The 17,152-nt window shown below is 46.1% G+C and overlaps 3 protein-coding genes and 1 long non-coding RNA gene across 9 annotated transcripts in view; 1 reads left to right on the forward strand and 3 right to left on the reverse strand.

Moving 5' to 3' along the window:
- Positions 1-17,152, reverse strand: part of LOC144615267 (leucine-rich repeat-containing protein 37A2-like) — a 344,316-nt gene that overhangs the window by 27,890 nt on the left and 299,274 nt on the right. The window contains exons 1-3 of one of the 6 annotated variants that reach the window (XM_078442166.2): positions 1,196-1,346; positions 232-473; positions 84-138 (exon numbers count right to left, since the gene is read on the reverse strand). The exons of 1 other annotated variant lie outside the window; for it this stretch is intronic. Coding sequence is in view for 1 of the 5 variants with exons in the window: in XM_078442163.2 (XP_078298289.1) it covers positions 3,729-3,748 (20 nt within the window). In the remaining 4 variants the exon portion in view is untranslated. Of the gene's footprint in view, positions 1-83; positions 474-532; positions 590-1,195; positions 1,347-3,728; positions 3,804-17,152 lie in introns of those variants that run through there. 4 more of the 6 variants (XM_078442164.2, XM_078442165.2, XM_078442163.2 and 1 more) reach the window with 4 other exon arrangements.
- Positions 2,691-4,156, forward strand: LOC144615280 (uncharacterized). Its single transcript, XR_013553710.2, has 2 exons — positions 2,691-3,034; positions 3,731-4,156. It is a non-coding gene; the product is annotated as an uncharacterized LOC144615280 (long non-coding RNA).
- Positions 7,944-12,895, reverse strand: LOC145715101 (integrin beta-3-like). Its single transcript, XM_081794704.1, has 5 exons — positions 12,807-12,895; positions 12,292-12,381; positions 11,449-11,588; positions 9,571-9,995; positions 7,944-8,613 (listed from the first exon to the last, which is right to left on the reverse strand). Exons 1-5 carry the CDS (start codon positions 12,879-12,881, stop codon positions 8,405-8,407), a joined length of 939 nt encoding a protein of 312 aa, XP_081650830.1. The 5' UTR covers positions 12,882-12,895; the 3' UTR covers positions 7,944-8,404.
- The window catches only part of LOC144615269 (integrin beta-3-like), a 30,622-nt gene continuing 28,262 nt past the window's right edge, over positions 14,793-17,152 (reverse strand). The window contains exons 5-6 of the mRNA XM_078442176.2: positions 16,484-16,646; positions 14,793-15,857 (exon numbers count right to left, since the gene is read on the reverse strand). Of these exons, the coding sequence (XP_078298302.2) occupies positions 15,618-15,857; positions 16,484-16,646 (403 nt within the window). The 3' untranslated portion in view covers positions 14,793-15,617. The remainder of the gene's footprint in view (positions 15,858-16,483; positions 16,647-17,152) is intronic.

Below are 17,152 nucleotides of genomic sequence, written 5' to 3' on the forward strand. Positions count from 1 at the left end.
ACAGCCCTGAGTTGTCATCTTCATCCTTAACGTTGATGCCTTTCTGAATCTGAGAAGAAGCTGTCAGGATTTCCAGTACATACCAAAAAGCGATGACAATATCCTGAAGTGTGTCAACTTGTGTGGGCACGCAGCCGTCTAAAAGGAAGCAGATGGCGGTTGACTGGGGGAGCGTTAGGGCGTCTCTGTGACTGCGGCTCGACTTTGCCTTCAGAGGGTGGCCACACCTACCTCAACGATATTCTCAACAATAATTCAAAAGGGGTAAGGCTTAGATTTTCCTTATTCTCCCTTAGAGCTTATGTTCTTGGCACAATACTGATGCGCCACAGACGAGCCAGCATGTGAATGTGCTCTATCCCGATAAGGTACAGCCTTTCTACATCGTAGAGTCCTTCGGCTTCTAAACTCATGGAGCTCGTACTGTTAGAAGCAATGAAGTGAATTTTTTAAAATAAGCCATCGGTCTGCACCTGTGTAGGTGAATGAAGGAGAAGCACTTTAAAGTCAGGAAAAAAAAAGTATACTTAACATTTAGGATTATCAACCACTGTTGGTTTTCCATAATATATTTCATTCCTGATTTCATCTGAAAGAAATAGGATTATTACTACCATTCAAAAAGTGGTACCTTATTAATAAACTCTTGGCATGGCTTTGAGGTGGATTTCAGATTCAAAATAGACTTTACCACACCGCTAACGTGTTCACTCAGTGTTTATCAATAACTTAAGAGGCTTCATTCAAAAAACTTACTGAGATAGAATTACCTGAAACCCAGGGGTGAATCGAGGCCTTGTAGGGTCTGGACCTCATCTACTTTGGGAAATCCTGCCTCATCAAAACATGCAAAATTATGCGTACAGGAACTGCGAGGGTCCCTCCCAAGACTTCGGAAGGGGCCTATGTAAGTGAGAAGACCTGAAGTTTAAGCTTCAGTCAGTTCAAGATAAATCCACCTCAGCTGGGGCCCAAAAGGTTTACAAACTTATTTAATGCTGGAGAAAATATTGTTTCAACTTATAAACACCCCAGTAATTAAGTCACATAGGTAATAACGTGACTGAATTCACGGGATGGCATCTCCCTTGCGCATGCTCTCTTTCTCTCAGAATAAATAAATAAACGTTAAAAAGAAAAAAGAAAAGAAAAGTTTGGCCCCAAACAAGGAGCCCAACCTCCAATACACACTTACTGTACTGTGATAATTTTTTGGAAGTTAACTGTGAATTCGTTTTAGTAGTACAGCTCTATTCAAACCACATTGAAAGGGCGGGCCTACGCCGGCTGACTCCATCTTGTTCTGTGTCCTTCACCTTGACCACACCTCCTCCCCTTGAGTAACCCCCCCCCCCCACCTGCCTAACAGCACTCTTCCCCAGGACCCTTCCCCAGCCAATCAGCTGAGGCCACAGCCATTACCTCACCAACTGCCCCTAGGCCCCAATAAAACCTTTGTCCTTTTGAAACTGGCTCTCTCTCCCCGGTATCTCACCTCTGCATCAGTGCAGGTAGGGGATTGAGCTCGAGCTAGCTCGAATAAAGGCTCTTTTGCTTTTACATCGGGCTCGGCTCCCTGGCGGTATTTGGGGATCACGAATTCTGGGCATAACACACATGACATGAGTATTAATTTATTCTCAATACCAGCTAGCTCTGGTTCTTTAATTACCTTTTTCTGTCATGTAAGATCGATGAGGGAGCATGAGGCAAGTTGAGGGCAAGATACAAGTTAGCACATGCCCCCGCCCCAGGTGGGATATGTGTGATTCTGGCTGCTCGAGGACAAAGGAAAGGAAAGAAAACAAATGGTTAACTGATAAGAGATCTCAGTCGGGCAAGATAGGAGTTTCCATCAGTTTACAAATATCTTAGTAAATTACAAGAAAAAGGCAATCTTATCAATAGCCTAATCGCCAGAAACCTACAGAATCAGCTTCCTGGAGCCCCCACATCACCCCTCCATAGTGATATGGGGAACAAAGGCAAGAAGGAAATCTCAGGTAAAATTAAATTTCCTTATAACCTGCAGCCTATTGACAGATACTTGAGGCAGGCAAATAAAATATTTCTCCAGGAACTCCCTACTGTCTTAATGCTTTGCTAGACGGAAAAACAACCTTAGCTTGACAATAGCAAGGCCTCTGGTATCTTAGGAGTCCTCTTTCACATATCACAGTCCCTCTGGAGACTTCCCTTTTGACTTGACCTCCCAATTCCATAGCATATAACCTGTCACTCTTCACAACCCCAGTGCAGTTCTTTCTGCCCACGGTCCTGTCCCTGTGCTTTCATAAAATCGCCTTTTTGCACCAAAGACATGTTCAAGAATTCTTTCTTGGCCGTCGGCTCCCGACTCCCCACCATCTCCCCAAAACTTCATCAAGATGAACGTGGAAACTCAACACAAGCAAGTTGTTGCCTTGTCCACGACAAATCTGTTCTATTCCACAACCATCCCCTACTTTGTCACCCCCTAGCTCGTTACCCTGCTGCACTGATGCCAGCATGGCTCACATACGTTTTCCCATCAACGGCCATCTTTTTCTCCTTCCAGTATGAAAGATTCTTGGGGACAGTCCCTGTGTATTCTTTGTACCCCCAGTACTTAGTACACTGTCGACACAGAGTGCGCGTGGCACTGTTTTTCAATGAATTCATTCATTGTTATCAACGGATTCCACCCTATTTTGTCCTGTATTGCCTACATAACTATGAAATTCAGATTCTTAGAAGAGACTCTCGGTGTTATAAGATGCTTAGTAGAGGTGGTGAGTTTTAAGACATTATATTGACACCACTAAAACCTCTTGGTGGAGAAACTCAATGAGCCCGTTCTCTGGCATGCCGGCAAAACAAAAAACTGACCCTCAGTATTCTTTCCCCAAGTTAGGCATCAGCAAATTAATGAGAGGAGAGAGGAGGCCCCTGCTCTTGGGCACCCGCAGGAACTTACTCCAGCTCCGGACACACCGTAAACACTTTCATCTAATGGAAGATAAGTTGTGAAATCGGATTTCTGAACCACAAGACAGTAAGACAGTCTTTTCCAGCGTCTGCTTTAGAGGAGGGTCTTCAACCTTGAGTCTAAAAATCCCCCTCAGGCCACTGAACATGTCCAGTATGATTTGCTTTTTTACAGAGAAATCACAGAATTTTCCGGCTGAAAGGGAATAACACACTTCTTAATTGAAGAGTGGTCAGGAAAGAAAACACATGGAGAGCAGTGCCCTGTGGCAGGCATTCAGGAGTTCTTTCTGCTTTCCTGATGGCTCAAGAAGCACCCACACCTTTTGCTGCCTGGAGAACTCTGTGCTAAACTTAGTTCTTTGAAGTTCTCTTTTGCATAGGAAACTTGCACATGAGCAGGAATCAAAGTTAAATTCAAAAGTGGATTTCAAGGGCCATGCACACCTTGGGGAAGCATCACTGTCACGAATTCCCATGATAATACTGACTTGGGTGTTACTTGCTTGGGGCTTTCACTGCCCACACAAAGCTGGGTACGAGGGAGGGCAGAGAGTGCCATTTAGGAGTTAAGACAAGTCCCTTGGCCTCTTTGTACCTTAGTTTCCTCATTTGAAAAAAAAAAATGGATTTTAAGACCTACTTTCCAGAATTCATACTGGGTTTATTAACACACACCTAACCAATCACTGTATGATATTTTTACATGTAGTTTTTTTTTGTTTTTTTTTTTACATGTATTCATTTTCTATTTCACTTACAGCTTGTGTAAAAACGGCATTCCATGCCAGGCCTGAAATGTTCCAAAGCTCAGTTCGGTGAGTAAATTGCAACGAAGATTTCTACACACACACACACACACACACACAAAACAAGACACAAACAAAGAGAAAAAAAAGATATTCTTTCAGAATATTTATCCTTTGGCAGTGATTCTAATTTATAGATAATGAAACATAACCACAATACTCTCTCCATACACTAAAGAAATCTCACTATGAAAGATACTTGCCTTTTTAAAAAAATATTTGCATGAAAGATTTATACTTTCATGTTTATACATGTGGTGCATTAGATACAAATCAGTAAATGCTCAATAAATACTTGTGTTAAGTAAGTATTTTTTTCTAGAGAAGTAAGTTTATTTCTCTAGAAAAACGTTTCACAACTTTAGCACTGTTGAGATTTATGGTTGGATAATCTTTGTTATGGGGGGGGCGGGGTGCTGCCCTGTGAACTGTAGGGTGTGACAGCAGCCCTGGCCTCCACCCACTAGATGCCAGGAGCACATCTACAGTCTGACAATCAAAAATGTCTCCAGACACTACCAAGTGTCACCTGGATGCAAAATCACCCTGGCAGAGAACTGCTGCTCTAGAACGATTCACTCTGATCTCTATAATAACTCTCACACCAAACTTTGCCACAGACAAAAAAGATTTGCTACATAATTTTAGTAGCTTTCGACTAATAAAGTTTCATTCATTCCAAATGAATAACAAAGAGGTTTACAATTAAGTTTAATACAAATTCCAAATATAATGAATTTATATTTGTAACTTACATAAACTTCAAAAAAGGTAGTGATTCAAATGTACGTCTTTCAATAGATTGTATTTTATTGCAGGATAAATCTCTAGGAAAAGGAAAAGGAAAATATTGCCTCAATTAGCTATAAGATATCTAATTAGTAGGATGGTAGTATTGAATAAGTAGCTTTTGGCTAAACTCTGAGTATTAGGAATTGTTATTTGAACCTTCCAGAGCCCCTAACCCTGTCCTCACCTTTCTTAAGAGTCTCACCTTTGTGATCTTCATACATAAAATATACAACTATAGATCTTGATAGATCTTGGAAGTAATCTTTCCTGAGAGCAGAAGAATTGATTAAATGACTGTTTGTGGCCTCATCAATTTCTAAATTATGAGCTCAAAGTTGTGATCGCCACATATAATTTCTAATATTAAAAGGGATATTCTCACATTAGCACACCTTCCTGGTTTAGTTCTATTTCTTGACACCAAGTCAATACCAGAAGAGGTAAAAGATACCTTTTCATTTAACTTGAAAAGAAGTTACTCCTCTAATCAATACCTAACTTTGAACGAACTCAGAATTATATTATCATATTAATAGAAATTTATTTTTGGTTGTACGTTGCCTAAACGGTCTATGAATTTATCAATTGCTTCAGCTGCAAGTGGGGCCAACAAAAAAACAACACGGTCCTGGATTTTTATTTGGAAACACCCATTCTTGATTATGGTTGACCCTCTTATTTCCATGGATTTCAGCCGAGTCCCTCACTTTCCACCTACATGGGTACCACCATCTTCTGACTGGCATTTTCATCTCTGGTCTCTCCCATTCTAATCTATACTGCACACAGTCACCAGATTAATTCTCCAGGAGTGGTTCTCAAATATCAGAGTCACTTGGGAACTTACTCAAGATGCAAATTCTCAGCTCTACTCTGGACTGAGTGAATCAGGAACTGTGGAGGTGGAACCTGTGTTCTGACAAGGCCTCCCGGTGACCCTGGTGCAGTCTAAAGTTTGTCCTAGAGCACTGCTGTGATAACACGGTAGCGTGGCATATTATCCAAGGCCTTCAAAATCCTAAATCCGGCTCTAGTTTCCTACTCTACAGATACCAAAGAAATTTCTCCTGCATTTTGCCTTTCACTCACTCTATCTTGCAAGCATATTCTTCCCAAGATGTCTATCTGATGATACGTCATAGCCATTCAAGGTTCTGCTCAAACAGCATTTCTCTAGTAACTTCCCTGATCCAACTTGAAGTCTTCCCCCCTCTTCTGTGTTCCAAAAACAACTTATACTTCTCATTGCCCAAATCCATTTCTTCCCCTCCCCCTCTCCTCCTCCTCCTTCTTCTCCTTCTTTTAATTTTTTAAAGTAGACTCCACGCCCAACCTGGGGCTTGAACTCACGACCCTGAGATCAAGAGTCGCATGCTCTACTGACTCAGCCGGTCAGGTGCCCCAATTTCTTCTTAATATAGTTATTCTGGCATTCCATTTCCTCTGGGCATAAACTCCATGAAAGTATGGACTAGTCTTGCTCATCTGCGTTGTCTACTGTGTTTAAAACTGATGCATGGACAAAGAACAAACTCAAATATTTATAAACTAAATTAACAGCTGGGTAGTGAGTAGAAGGAGCAAAACGACTGAAAAGAAATGTGGTTTTATGACTTTGTGGCTCCCTCTTCTGCACTTTGTCAGTGCTTCATCATCCATTTAGTGCTTAGGCGTTATGGTTTAAGCTTCTGTTTATTTTCCCTGTGAAATCATGAGTTCCTACAAGGGTGGGAAGCCTGTCTTAACCATCTGCGTGCCTATGGTACTGGGCATAGGGCCTGTCACATTCTTTTTTAGGTTTTGATTCACATTTTTTTTGAATGAATGAATGAATGAGAACACTTCACCTGACATGAAATAATTGGCTTACAAAGTACCTCATAGTAGAAATAATGAAAGGCCCTATCCATTGCGCAGTTTGTCTCTTTTGTTTTTCTCCAAACTGTGTTTGTAATGTTTGGAGCCCAGATGGCAGAGGTAGCCAAGAAGACCAATACAAAGTGGTTGTCCCCTAAGACTTGGAAGGTTTGATAATTTGAAGGACTATTTTTAGTGTCATATGAGATTCTTTTTACTCACTACCCTTAAGCCTTCCACATTTGCAAGAAGAATCTATGTTCTAAAGCACATCATTAATAAGGATTAATGAGGGGCGCCTGGATGGCTTAGTCGATTGAGTATCTGACTTCGTTCGGTTCAGGTCATGATCTCACTGCTCATGAATTCGAGCCCCGCATCGGGCTCTGGGCCAACAGCTCAGAGACTGAAGCCCGCTTCGGATTCTGTGTCTCCCTCTCTCTCTGTGCCTACCCTGCTCATACTCTGTCTCTCTCTCTCTCAAAAATAAATAAACATTAAAAAAATTTTTTAAAAAGGATTAATGAAATACACAGCTTTGCATGGCATGGACAAAGAATAAACACTGAACCTCCATAGCAAAGAACATTAGTATCTCTGTAAGTACTATTCACTAGTAAAATGAGCTGAAATGCCTCCCTCACCCTCTAATTCAAACTGCTGTTGGGGGGTCCGTGCCTGATCTCTTTCTCCCCTAATCTCCCTGCTACCATTTTTTTCCAATCTCTGTCAAATTTTGCTGACATGAATAAAGGAAACAATGTTGTAGATAATAAAAAGAAGTCTTTTTTATGTGACTTGGGCATGTTTTAGAATGACATAGATTTATGGGGCACCTGGGTGGCTCAGTCAGTTAAGCCTCCGACTTCAGCTCAGGTCATGATCTTAAGGTTTGTGAGTTCGAGCCCCATGTCGGGCTCTGTGCTGACAGCTTAGAACCTGGAGCCCACTTCGGATTCTGTGTCTCCCTCTCTCTCTCTCTCTCTGCCCCTCCCTCACTCATGCTCTGTCTCTGTCTCTCTCTCTCTCTCTCTCTCTCTCAAGAATAAATAAACATTAAAAAAAAATTTTTAAGTTTTTTTAGAATCAAATTGTTTTTTTAACATTTCTTATTGAGAGACAGAGACAGAGCATGGGCACAGGAGGAGCAAAGAGAGAGGGAGACACAGAATCTGAAGCAGGCTCCAGGCTCTGAGCAGTCAGCACAGAGCCTGACGCAGGGCTGAAACTCACAAACTGCAAGATCATGACCCGAGCTGAAGTAGGATGCTTAACCAACTGAGCCACCAGGTGCCCCCTTTTTAATTTTTTTTTAAAAGAATGACATAGATTTACCTTTCTAATCAAGTTTTCATATACATATATATATATATACATATATATATATATACATATATATATATACATATATATATATATAAATTTTAAAGTTTATTTATTTGAGAGAGAGAGCGAGCTCAAGCAGGAGAGGGGCAGAGAGAGAGGGAGAGAGAATCCTAAGCAAGCTCCACAGTGTCAGGGAGGAGCCCATCGTGGGGCTTAAACTCACAAACCCTGAGATTGTGACCTGAGCCGAAATCAAGAGTCAGTTAACCATCTGAACCACACTGGCAGCCCTTTCTAATCAAGCTTTCTTAAAGGCAGATGTTAAAGTGAACATCTGGTTGGATTAGTTCGGCTCCTTTAAGCCCCATTGCAAAGGAAGCCAATCTCCGCCATAGATTTGATCACCAAAGAAGCCAATTATAATCTGTGTTAATTAACCACACAATACACCCATAAACCAATCCTAAACAACTTGCAAATGTCTTTGATCTCTCTGTCACAAGAGGAATCAAGCCTCAGAGACCATAATCCAGCGAAAACCTATCCCCAGTGCCCCAGGAACTACTCAGGCTGCCTAGTTGCCTCTGCAAGTATTGTCAGCACATACAGACGACATTCACATTAGTTCCACTTGGTCTAGCTGGGGAAGTAGCCTAGGAGCAGTCTTTAGGGCAAGGAAAGACCAGGTTGAGATTTTCCGTGGGCCTCAAGACTTTACTGAATTTTGTAATGAGAAGGACAAAAAGTATCCTGCAGGTAGAAGGAGCCAAAATCGTAACCCCCAGTTTGCAGGCTGGGCCTCTCAATGGCAATCCTTTCCCATGTCTGTGCTGTCCAGCATGCCACGAGCCACGTGGAGCTCCTGAGCAACAGAGGAAATGAATTTTTCATTTTTCATTTATTTTTTAAATTTTTTTAAGTTCATTTGAGAGAGAGGAAAAAAAAAAAACCTCCAATGGGGGAGGGGCAGAGAGAGAGAGAGAATCCCAAGCGGGCTCTATGCAGTCAACACCCTGGCAGTGCAGTCAGAGCTTTAACCTACTGAGCCACCCAAGCGCCCCTCATTTTTCATTTAACTTAAATTTATTTAAATTTTATTTAAGTTATAATTCAATGTGACTAATTTACAAATAAATAGCCACACGGGGCTACTATATCTGACAGCACAGATCTAGAATCCAAAACGTTATAGTGCCAATAGCGATAACAAAATAGTGCCAGCATGTAAAAAGAGCTTATGATTTTCCACTCATTGTTCCGAGTGTATTGGCTGTTAAACGTGCTCCATTGCCTTGCTTTTTTACTATTTCCCAAGTCTTGTCATGAAAAGACAAATTCACGTAAAATAATTACTACCAACTTTACTACGCATTCTGATACCATGCAGTTTCCGAATCTGTAACTACTAAAAATCTAATTACCAGCAGCCAGAGATTTTTTTTTTTAACCTAAAAAGGGAGTTGTTCCGCATCCTTGAAATGATCAAGAGCCAGTGATTTAAAGTATTAGCAGGATGGCAGGTGGAAGAAAAGAAAATAACGGTCTTCACCTTCAGGCTCCCCCACTCGTTCCCATGCTCCAGGAGAGCAGAGGCTCCCTTCCGCTGTGTACCCCAGGAGCAAGGACGCGGGGAGCAGAGCGGAATTACAGAGAACCTCCTTCCTGTCTTCTGCCGTTGGAGTGGAAGGACCATCCACTCGGCTCTGCCTGCTGGGCCTTCCTGTGCCCACCTAAGCCCCGGCCTAAGTTTCCAGAGGCTGTGGATGTGCGAGCGAGCGTGCGCGGGTACAGGGGCGGGAGGGTGTGCAGTTTCACTCACCTGAGCACATCTCCCCCTTATAGCGGACGCAGGAGAAGTCATCACACTCGCAGTACTTGCCCGTGATCTTGCCAAAGTCACTGCTGTGGCAGACGCACTGGCCACACAGGCACTCGCCCCGCTGGCTGCAGGCGGGCTGGCCCTCCCGGGGGCTGCACTCTTCCTGCTGCGAGGGGCGGTAGTCCTCTTCGGAGCACTCGCACTGGGACCCCAGCCACCCGGGCCCGCAGCGGCACACCCCACACTCAAAGGTCCCGTTGCCATTGTTGCAGCGGCGGCTGTAAGGCTCAGCATGGGCCTGGCACGCACAGTCACAGTCGAAGGTGACCTGAACGGTGAGGCTGTCTTTGAAGCCTACAGGCTTGATGGTGAAGGACTTCTCCCTCTCCTGCGGGCAGCCTCGCACCTTGGCCTCAATGCTGAAGCTCACCTGGGTGGAAAGGAAGACCGCATTCAAACACAGGCGCACCCTGTTATCACTCCAGCCCTGGAGGGAAAGAAGCCCCGCCCTGCCCCGCCCTGCCCCGCCCTGCCCCGCCCTGCCCTGCCCGGGAATATCCAAACTGGGTGTCTCATCCCCCAGCAACCTGGAGTTCCTCAGCCTCCAAATGACCAAGGTCTGCAAAGCAAAAAGAAAAGCCTGGGACAGTTGTCCAGTTGTATCTGGTTGGGTGCACAGACATAATTTACAGTCAGGAGAGAGGTTGGTTTTGGTTTTTTTTATATATATATCTATTTTTTGGGAGACTGCAAGTGGGGGAAGGGCAGAGAGAAGGACAGAGGATCTGAAGCAGGCTCTGCGCTGACAGACTGACAGCAGTGAGCCTGAGGTGGGGCTCGAACTCACGAACTACAAGATTATGACCTGAGCTGAAGTTGGATGCTCAACCAACTGAGCCACCCAGGTGCCCCTGGATATGTGTGTGTGTGTGTGTGTGTGTGTGTGTTTTAATTCCACCTGTGAAATAAGCCAGCTCAAGCAGAACAGAACCTGTGATCTTATAAAAATTCTTCTCTGGCCAATGAAGCCAGCTGGACTGATTATACACAAGGTCAGTCAGCCAGACACACAAAGCACTATATGGCACCACACGATGCCACACAGTGACCAAAGGCTCAGGATCTACTGTTTAATTTCCATATAGTACATCATCACTTGTGCAGTCAAACACCTTTCCGGCCAATATTTCTTAGACAGGATATGTGCACATGTTCTAGAATATAGATAGGTGTACGGACAGATGGATGGACCTAGATACAGAAATGATAGAGATACAGATGATACCGGTGATAGAGATATAGCTATCCCCCTTTCTGCTTCCCTCCCTCTTCACCAACCCCTCCCCCCATCGGCAGAAGCAGAAGAGAACCAGTAAGGAAAGAAAGCCATAGAGGCCACAGAGGGACCTGAGAGGCAAAATGAACATTTGCGTTCTGGAAGTCTATGACAGTGGGTATTTGGTATTTTTGCCTGTTCCATTTGCTGTTGAATCTCCAGCAGCGAATGATGCCTGGCACAAAGTTGGCGCTCAGCAACTATCGGTAGATGTGACTGCCATTTCACATTGTAGAGGAAAGACAGGTATTACCTTAGGGGAGGCTGGAGACTGGGCCAAAGGTAAGAAATATTTTCATTTGCAATCAGCTGTGCATAAACAAACAGAGGTAAGCTAAACGCAAGTTTTTTAAAGATCTCCACGTAGCGGAGAAGTTTAGACAACAGGAGTCAGAGGAAAAGGTTGGCAGCTCCGTTATATCCAACTTGTAATGACCTTCGGGAAGAAGGTGCAGGGGAGGAATGGAAGGGTGCCCACAGACGCTCAGGGGCAAAGGCCAGGGTCAGAGCTGAAGCTTCAGCCCCTGCCCAGCCCAGCCCACCTCACCGTGTCTCCAATCTTGAGTCCGACACAAGACTTGAGCCCAGGGATGACCTCGTTGTTGAGACAGGTGGCGTTGAAGGATAGAGACAGCTCCTCGGGGAGGTCCCGCACTTCCAGCTCTACTTTAGAGCGGATTTTCTGAGCAGAAAGGGGGCAAAAGAAGGTTAAGGAGATGAGCCGAGAGGAAGTAGACAGGAACCAATTCCACCCCAAGTAAAATACCAGGTGGCCATGGACTCACCGCGGCAGTGCTGGGTGCTGGGGTTTGCTTAGAAGCTGCCAGAGGAGAGCATCCTTAGGAGCCTATTTCTTACAATATTTCCTGCCCAAGGTCTGCTCCTCTCTCTCTCTCTGTGCCCCCTGGTGTCTAGTTGAATCTGGGTAAAATCTAAACCAGCCACACCCTCCTGCAAGCCTCAGAGACATGCAAAAAGGGAGGGCTAGCACTGGTCACCTTGGATAGTAGCTTTTTTTACCTAATTTTTAACCAACCTCATCTTCCCCTTGGCTCAGCTCCCTCTTCTCTCTATTGTTGGAGCCCTATCCCTCACCCTGTCCTTCCTCATCACCACCCCCAACCTCTCTTTCCTTTCCACCTTCTCTAAGCTCTTCCACCCACTGCTCCTGACACTCCCTGGCAATTCTTTCTGAGCCATTTCCCTCTCAGAAGGCTGCATTCCTCCCAGTGCTGGCCACCAGCCAGCCTCTAGAAGAATAAGAGGAAGGCAGTGAAGGCTGCATCGTGGACTCACATCCAGGACTCCAAAATCTGCGTTCCCTCCTGGGGAATGCCGAGTGAGGTGGATTCTTAGCAGACCCAACCCCAGTGCGAGACACTTACCCCATAAGCATCAACAATGAGCTGAAGGACGTTGCTGGAATTGGCAGACAGAACCCCCACTGTCGTCCCTGGGATGAGCTCGCTATAGTTCTAGAAGGTAAGACAGAGAGATGTACAAGGCTGACTAAATGAAGAGGGTGATCTCAAAAGCCCTCCCCAAATCAGAATGAGGGTCTTGAAACGAAGATTGAGGGAAGGATGGGATATTTTACTTGTCACTTCCAGGAACAAACCTAGCAGTTTTGCAGCCCTGAGAAAAATTATAAAGAACTTCTCACACCCCTCTCCCCCAATAAATTACTCCCCTCCAGCACCACAAACACCAACACACCCATCCCGTGAGGTTCAAGGTTGGAGGAGAGAGACCATAAAAAGGAGCCATTTGCCCCTGGGAATAGGCTGGAGGAGGGGCTTTCCTGGTTGGGAAGCATGGCCCGTGCTAGTGTGCCTGGGTTCCCAGAGACGGCTCCACCCAATACAGACCCCACTCCCGAAATCCCTGAAGGCACAGTCACCTGGTAGAGACTGACTACATTTTCCGTTACAGCAAAGATCAAATTGATGTTTTTCTGGGATAGCTTCTCGGTCATCAGCCCCAGAGAGGGATACTCCTGTAAAATGGGAGGATGTGGAAGTCAGTTAAGAATTCACCTGAATTCTACACCTTAGAACTTGGCTGATTTGGGCTGTGGCCCAGACGGTGGTGGTGCTGAAACCTTTTCACGCCATGATCAGTGTGAGGCAATGGACTAAGTGGCAACGCAAACCCAGTTGTGAACTCCAGGGACAGATGAAGAGGCAAAGGCTGGTCAAAGCCAAGCATCTCAGGGCACCTGGCTGGCTCAGTTGGTTGAGTGTCTGACTCTTGATTTTGGCTTAGGTCATGATCTCACAGTTCATGAGACTGATCCCCGCATCAGGCTCTGCACTGACAGCGTGGAGCCTACTTGGGATTCTCGCTCCCTCCCTCCCTCTCTGCCCCTCCCTGCACACTGCGTGTGCTCTCTCTTTCTCTCAAAATAAATAAATAAACATTAAAGAGAACCCAGGCAGCTCAGTTGGTTGACGGGGTCATGATCTCACGGTTTGTGAGTTGAAGGCCCTCATCAGGCTTGCTGCTGTCTGCACAGAGCCCACTTCTGATCCTCTGTCTCCGTCTTTCTGCCCCTACCCCACCCATGCATGCGCACGTGCGCGCTCTCTCTCCCTCTCTCTCTCAAAAATAAATAAAACGTTTAAAATAAATAAGCATAGGGGTGCCTGGGTGGCTCAGTCGGTTGAGCATCCGACTTCGGCTCAGGTCATGATCTCACGGTCCGTGAGTTCGAGCCCCGCATCGGGCTCTGTGCTGACGGCTCAGAGCCTGGAGCCTGCTTCCGATTCTGTCTCTCTCTCTCTCTCTGCTCCTCCCCCGCTCACACTGTCTCTCTCTCCTTCAAAAATAAATAAACATTAAAAAAAAATTTTTTTTTTCAACGTTTTTTATTTATTTTTGGAACAGAGAGAGAGAGAGACAGAGCATGAACGGGGGAGGGGCAGAGAGAGAGGGAGACACAGAATCGGAAACAGGCTCCAGGCTCCGAGCCATCAGCCCAGAGCCTGACGCGGGGCTCGAACTCACGGACCGCGAGATCGTGACCTGGCTGAAGTCGGACGCTTAACCGACTGCGCCACCCAGGCGCCCCTAAAAAAAATTTTTTTAAATAAAATAAATAAGCATAGAAAGAAAGAAAGGAAGAAAGGAAACCAAGCATCTTTCTTCCTACTGGACTTTGATGCATTCACACCAGTTAGTTGTCAGGCCTCGTTTTTTCCCCCCACTAATTCGCTTAACAAACATTTATTGAGTGATACACATATTACAGTCTCTGCTGCCAAGGAGCTCAGAGTCTAGTGCCGAAGCCAGGTACATACGACACAAAGCGAAGTGCAGAGAGGGGCATCGCAAGGGAATGTTGGGGCTCCGAGGAGAGAGGGGCGGGTGACGAGCGGGAAGGAAGGAGGGAGCTGCAAGGCAGAACTCCGAGTCTCCCTACCCACTGCTCTCCATCCAGCATGTGTCAAGCCCCATTTTGAAGCTTCTTCTTGTTTTGCAACTACTGACAAACGCCTCAGCCTGGCGTGTGTAATCCTCCCCAACGTGGTCTCAGCCTTCTGGTCCACACGGCATACACCTCTCTCCCTCTTCCGCTGACCACTGAGCTGCCCGCCCCCTCCCCGCCATGGACTGGCCTTCTTTCTGGTAACCCTCCTCCTTCCTTAGGACCCAGCTCAGGTCCCACCTTCTCTGGGAGTCCTTCCTTGACTATCCCAGTTCATGATGAGCTTTCCCCCTTTGAATACCTAAAGCCCTTATTGAGCGTGCTACCCCACTGCACACTAATCAATCATGCATCTTGTATTCTTGGTAGCACGTCTCCTCAACTAAACCAAAAAGGGTAGGACCTTACGTAGTCCCTTTATCCCCCTCAGCCCCTGGTAAGGTGCCTTGCGTACATTAGGTGTCAATGATTACTGACTCACCCAGTGCCCGGTCCTGCCCACTTGGACATGGCTGACACCAAAGAACCCAAGCCACAATGGGGATGCTGGTGAACTGCGAACATGTCCCTGGGATCCTAGACCTTGCAGAGAACTCATGAGATCATCCAGCTTGGGGGCGGGGGCGGGGGGGGGGGGGCGAGGAACTCCCGCCTTTACACAGGTGTACCGTTAAGCCACCTAGACAAGGAGGGGCTATACTGTCTTTAAGAGACGTAGAGTTCACACCTCCCCCCAGATGCCCAGGTATCAGTATTCTGAGGGTCTTACATTTCTTCCTGGCTTACAGCCACTTAACTCCTCTCCTGTTACTTGACCTACTAAGGCCACAGAAAACAACTTAGAAGAAGTCGTCTTCTGTATCAGCTACATCATCCTTTCACCTTCTTCCTTTTTGTCCCTTTAACCTTTCCTCACAGGAACAGATCGCCATTCTTCAGATGATCTTTGTCTCTTTTTCCTCTGTCTTCTTCCAATAATCACAAGTGAGCGCGGTATTCCAAGAAGAGGCTAATCTGTGCACAGTAGACAGGAAGGCCCGCTTCCCAGCTGGACCTGCAAAAGTCCTTTGGGTCCATTCTGGATGCCATGCTGCTGCTGCTGCTGTTGCTTCTGCTGCTGGAGGCAGGGGAGGTGGTGGCGACAATGCCACAGCCAGGACCACTTATAATGGCTGTGCAGGCCGTACCGGGGGTGAGGGTGTCCAGTTGGTATGGGGGGCAGCGGGAGGACAGGCTGAAACAAGCCTTGCACCCTGCCCAGGGGAAGTGCCGCCATTTCCACATTCACACAAAGACTCTGCCTGGGTTAGGGCAGCCTTGGCCAGAGTGAATTGGGACCATAGGTGGTACCAAGAATCTCACCATGGTAGTGGAGGCAGAGCAATGGTTGTCACTGCCAACGTGGCACTGCCCATCATTGGGCTGGACAATGCCTGCCAGCCTTCCATCCAGCGCAATATGGGTCTTGGCATCAGTGGTAAACACCAGCAAGTGGGAGGCATCATTCCTCCAGCCAATCTTCTCCTGTTAAAAAAAAAAAAAAGCAAAAGAGAGAAAGCAACTTAAGCCACATCATTGGTAGAAAACAAAGATCCAAGGACTTCCACGCGTGAAGGGCTGAACAAGTTGTCTCGAAGAGGGGCCTCAGTCCCAGTCCTCAGAACACAAGCCAGAGCTTTTCCAAGTTGAAGGTTTCTGTCTCTTAGGAAAAGAGTCTCAGCTGATTAGTTCAGGCAGCTGAAAGACACCTACTTCAACTCCAAATATAACTTTTCCAGTGATAATCACATGGCCCATCTAGAAAGCCACCGGCAAGTACGAGCCCGGGCTGGGCTAGAGAAATCCCAACTGAACACCTGCCCGCTTTGCTAAGGTTCATCCAGCCTTGACTCTGACACCCTTCTAGAAAAGGTGGGAAGATGCTCTTCCCAGAAAACATCTGGGATCACTGAGGTTCAGAAAAACGTCTGCTCTGGCCAGGGAACGATACAAACAAAGGCTGCATAACAGGAGAAATGTGCTGCTCATACTATACAAAACTCTTTGTTCCTCTCTCTTATTTCGCACAGAAACCCCCACAGTTGGACCACCTTCTTCCCCATTTTAATCTACGCCAACCACACCCGCCACTCCCTGCCGTCCAAACTCACATCACAGACTGTAGCCTGCATGATGGCATCAAAGCCACCCTCTGGGGCATCTCGGTTCCGCGACACACTCTGCTTCTTCACTTCCTCATTGAAGCGGGTCACCTGGTCAGTTAGTGTCAGCACATGTTTGTAGCCAAACATAGGCAAGCAGGTGTTCTTCATACTGGTGGAGGGAGGGAGATAATTGAAGCAGAAACCCTAACTGGAAAAGGCTGCATGAGGAGTAAGAGGGAGAAAGGGGGAGACAAGCATGGGTAGCACAAGGCCCAGGCCGATTCCATACAACCGCCACTACCCAGACTGTTCAGACTCCAAACCCCTCTAATGACCCAAGTCATCATGGTGGCTTTGCCTCCAGCTGGCCTCCAAGATAAGATAGTGAGCTATGGAACCAGCCTGCCTGGGTTCAAGTCCCAGCTCCTCCACTTACTAGCCATGAGACTGTCATATGATAGGTCAAAATGAGAGGGTCAAAATGATAGGTCATATCTCCTAAGAGTTATTGTGAGGCTTCCATGAGTTGACTCATGGAAAGCGCTTATATCAGAGTGAGGCTCCAGTTGTTACCATCACCTTGGACTTAACACCTCTCCAAGGTAACACTGACACAACAATAAAGCAAAAGCTCATCAACAACTTCATATCCGTGAACCACCAACAAATTGATAG

Source organism: Panthera onca (assembly GCF_046562875.1).
Source record: "Panthera onca isolate mPanOnc1 chromosome E1 unlocalized genomic scaffold, mPanOnc1 haplotype 2 h2.Chr16_ul_1, whole genome shotgun sequence".
In the NCBI taxonomy this organism is placed as follows: domain Eukaryota; kingdom Metazoa; phylum Chordata; class Mammalia; order Carnivora; family Felidae; genus Panthera; species Panthera onca.

Coding starts and splice junctions, on each gene's coding strand:
- LOC145715101 (XM_081794704.1), bottom strand. CDS start 12,881: ATGACCGAGAAGCTATCCCAGAAAAACATCAATTTGATCTTTGCTGTA. Junction 11,589..12,291: donor TCATTGTTGATGCTTATGGG/GTAAGTGTCTCG, acceptor CTTTCTGCTCAG/AAAATCCGCTCTAAAGTAGA. Junction 9,996..11,448: donor AAGATTGGAGACACGGTGAG/GTGGGCTGGGCT, acceptor CACCCAGGTGAG/CTTCAGCATTGAGGCCAAGG.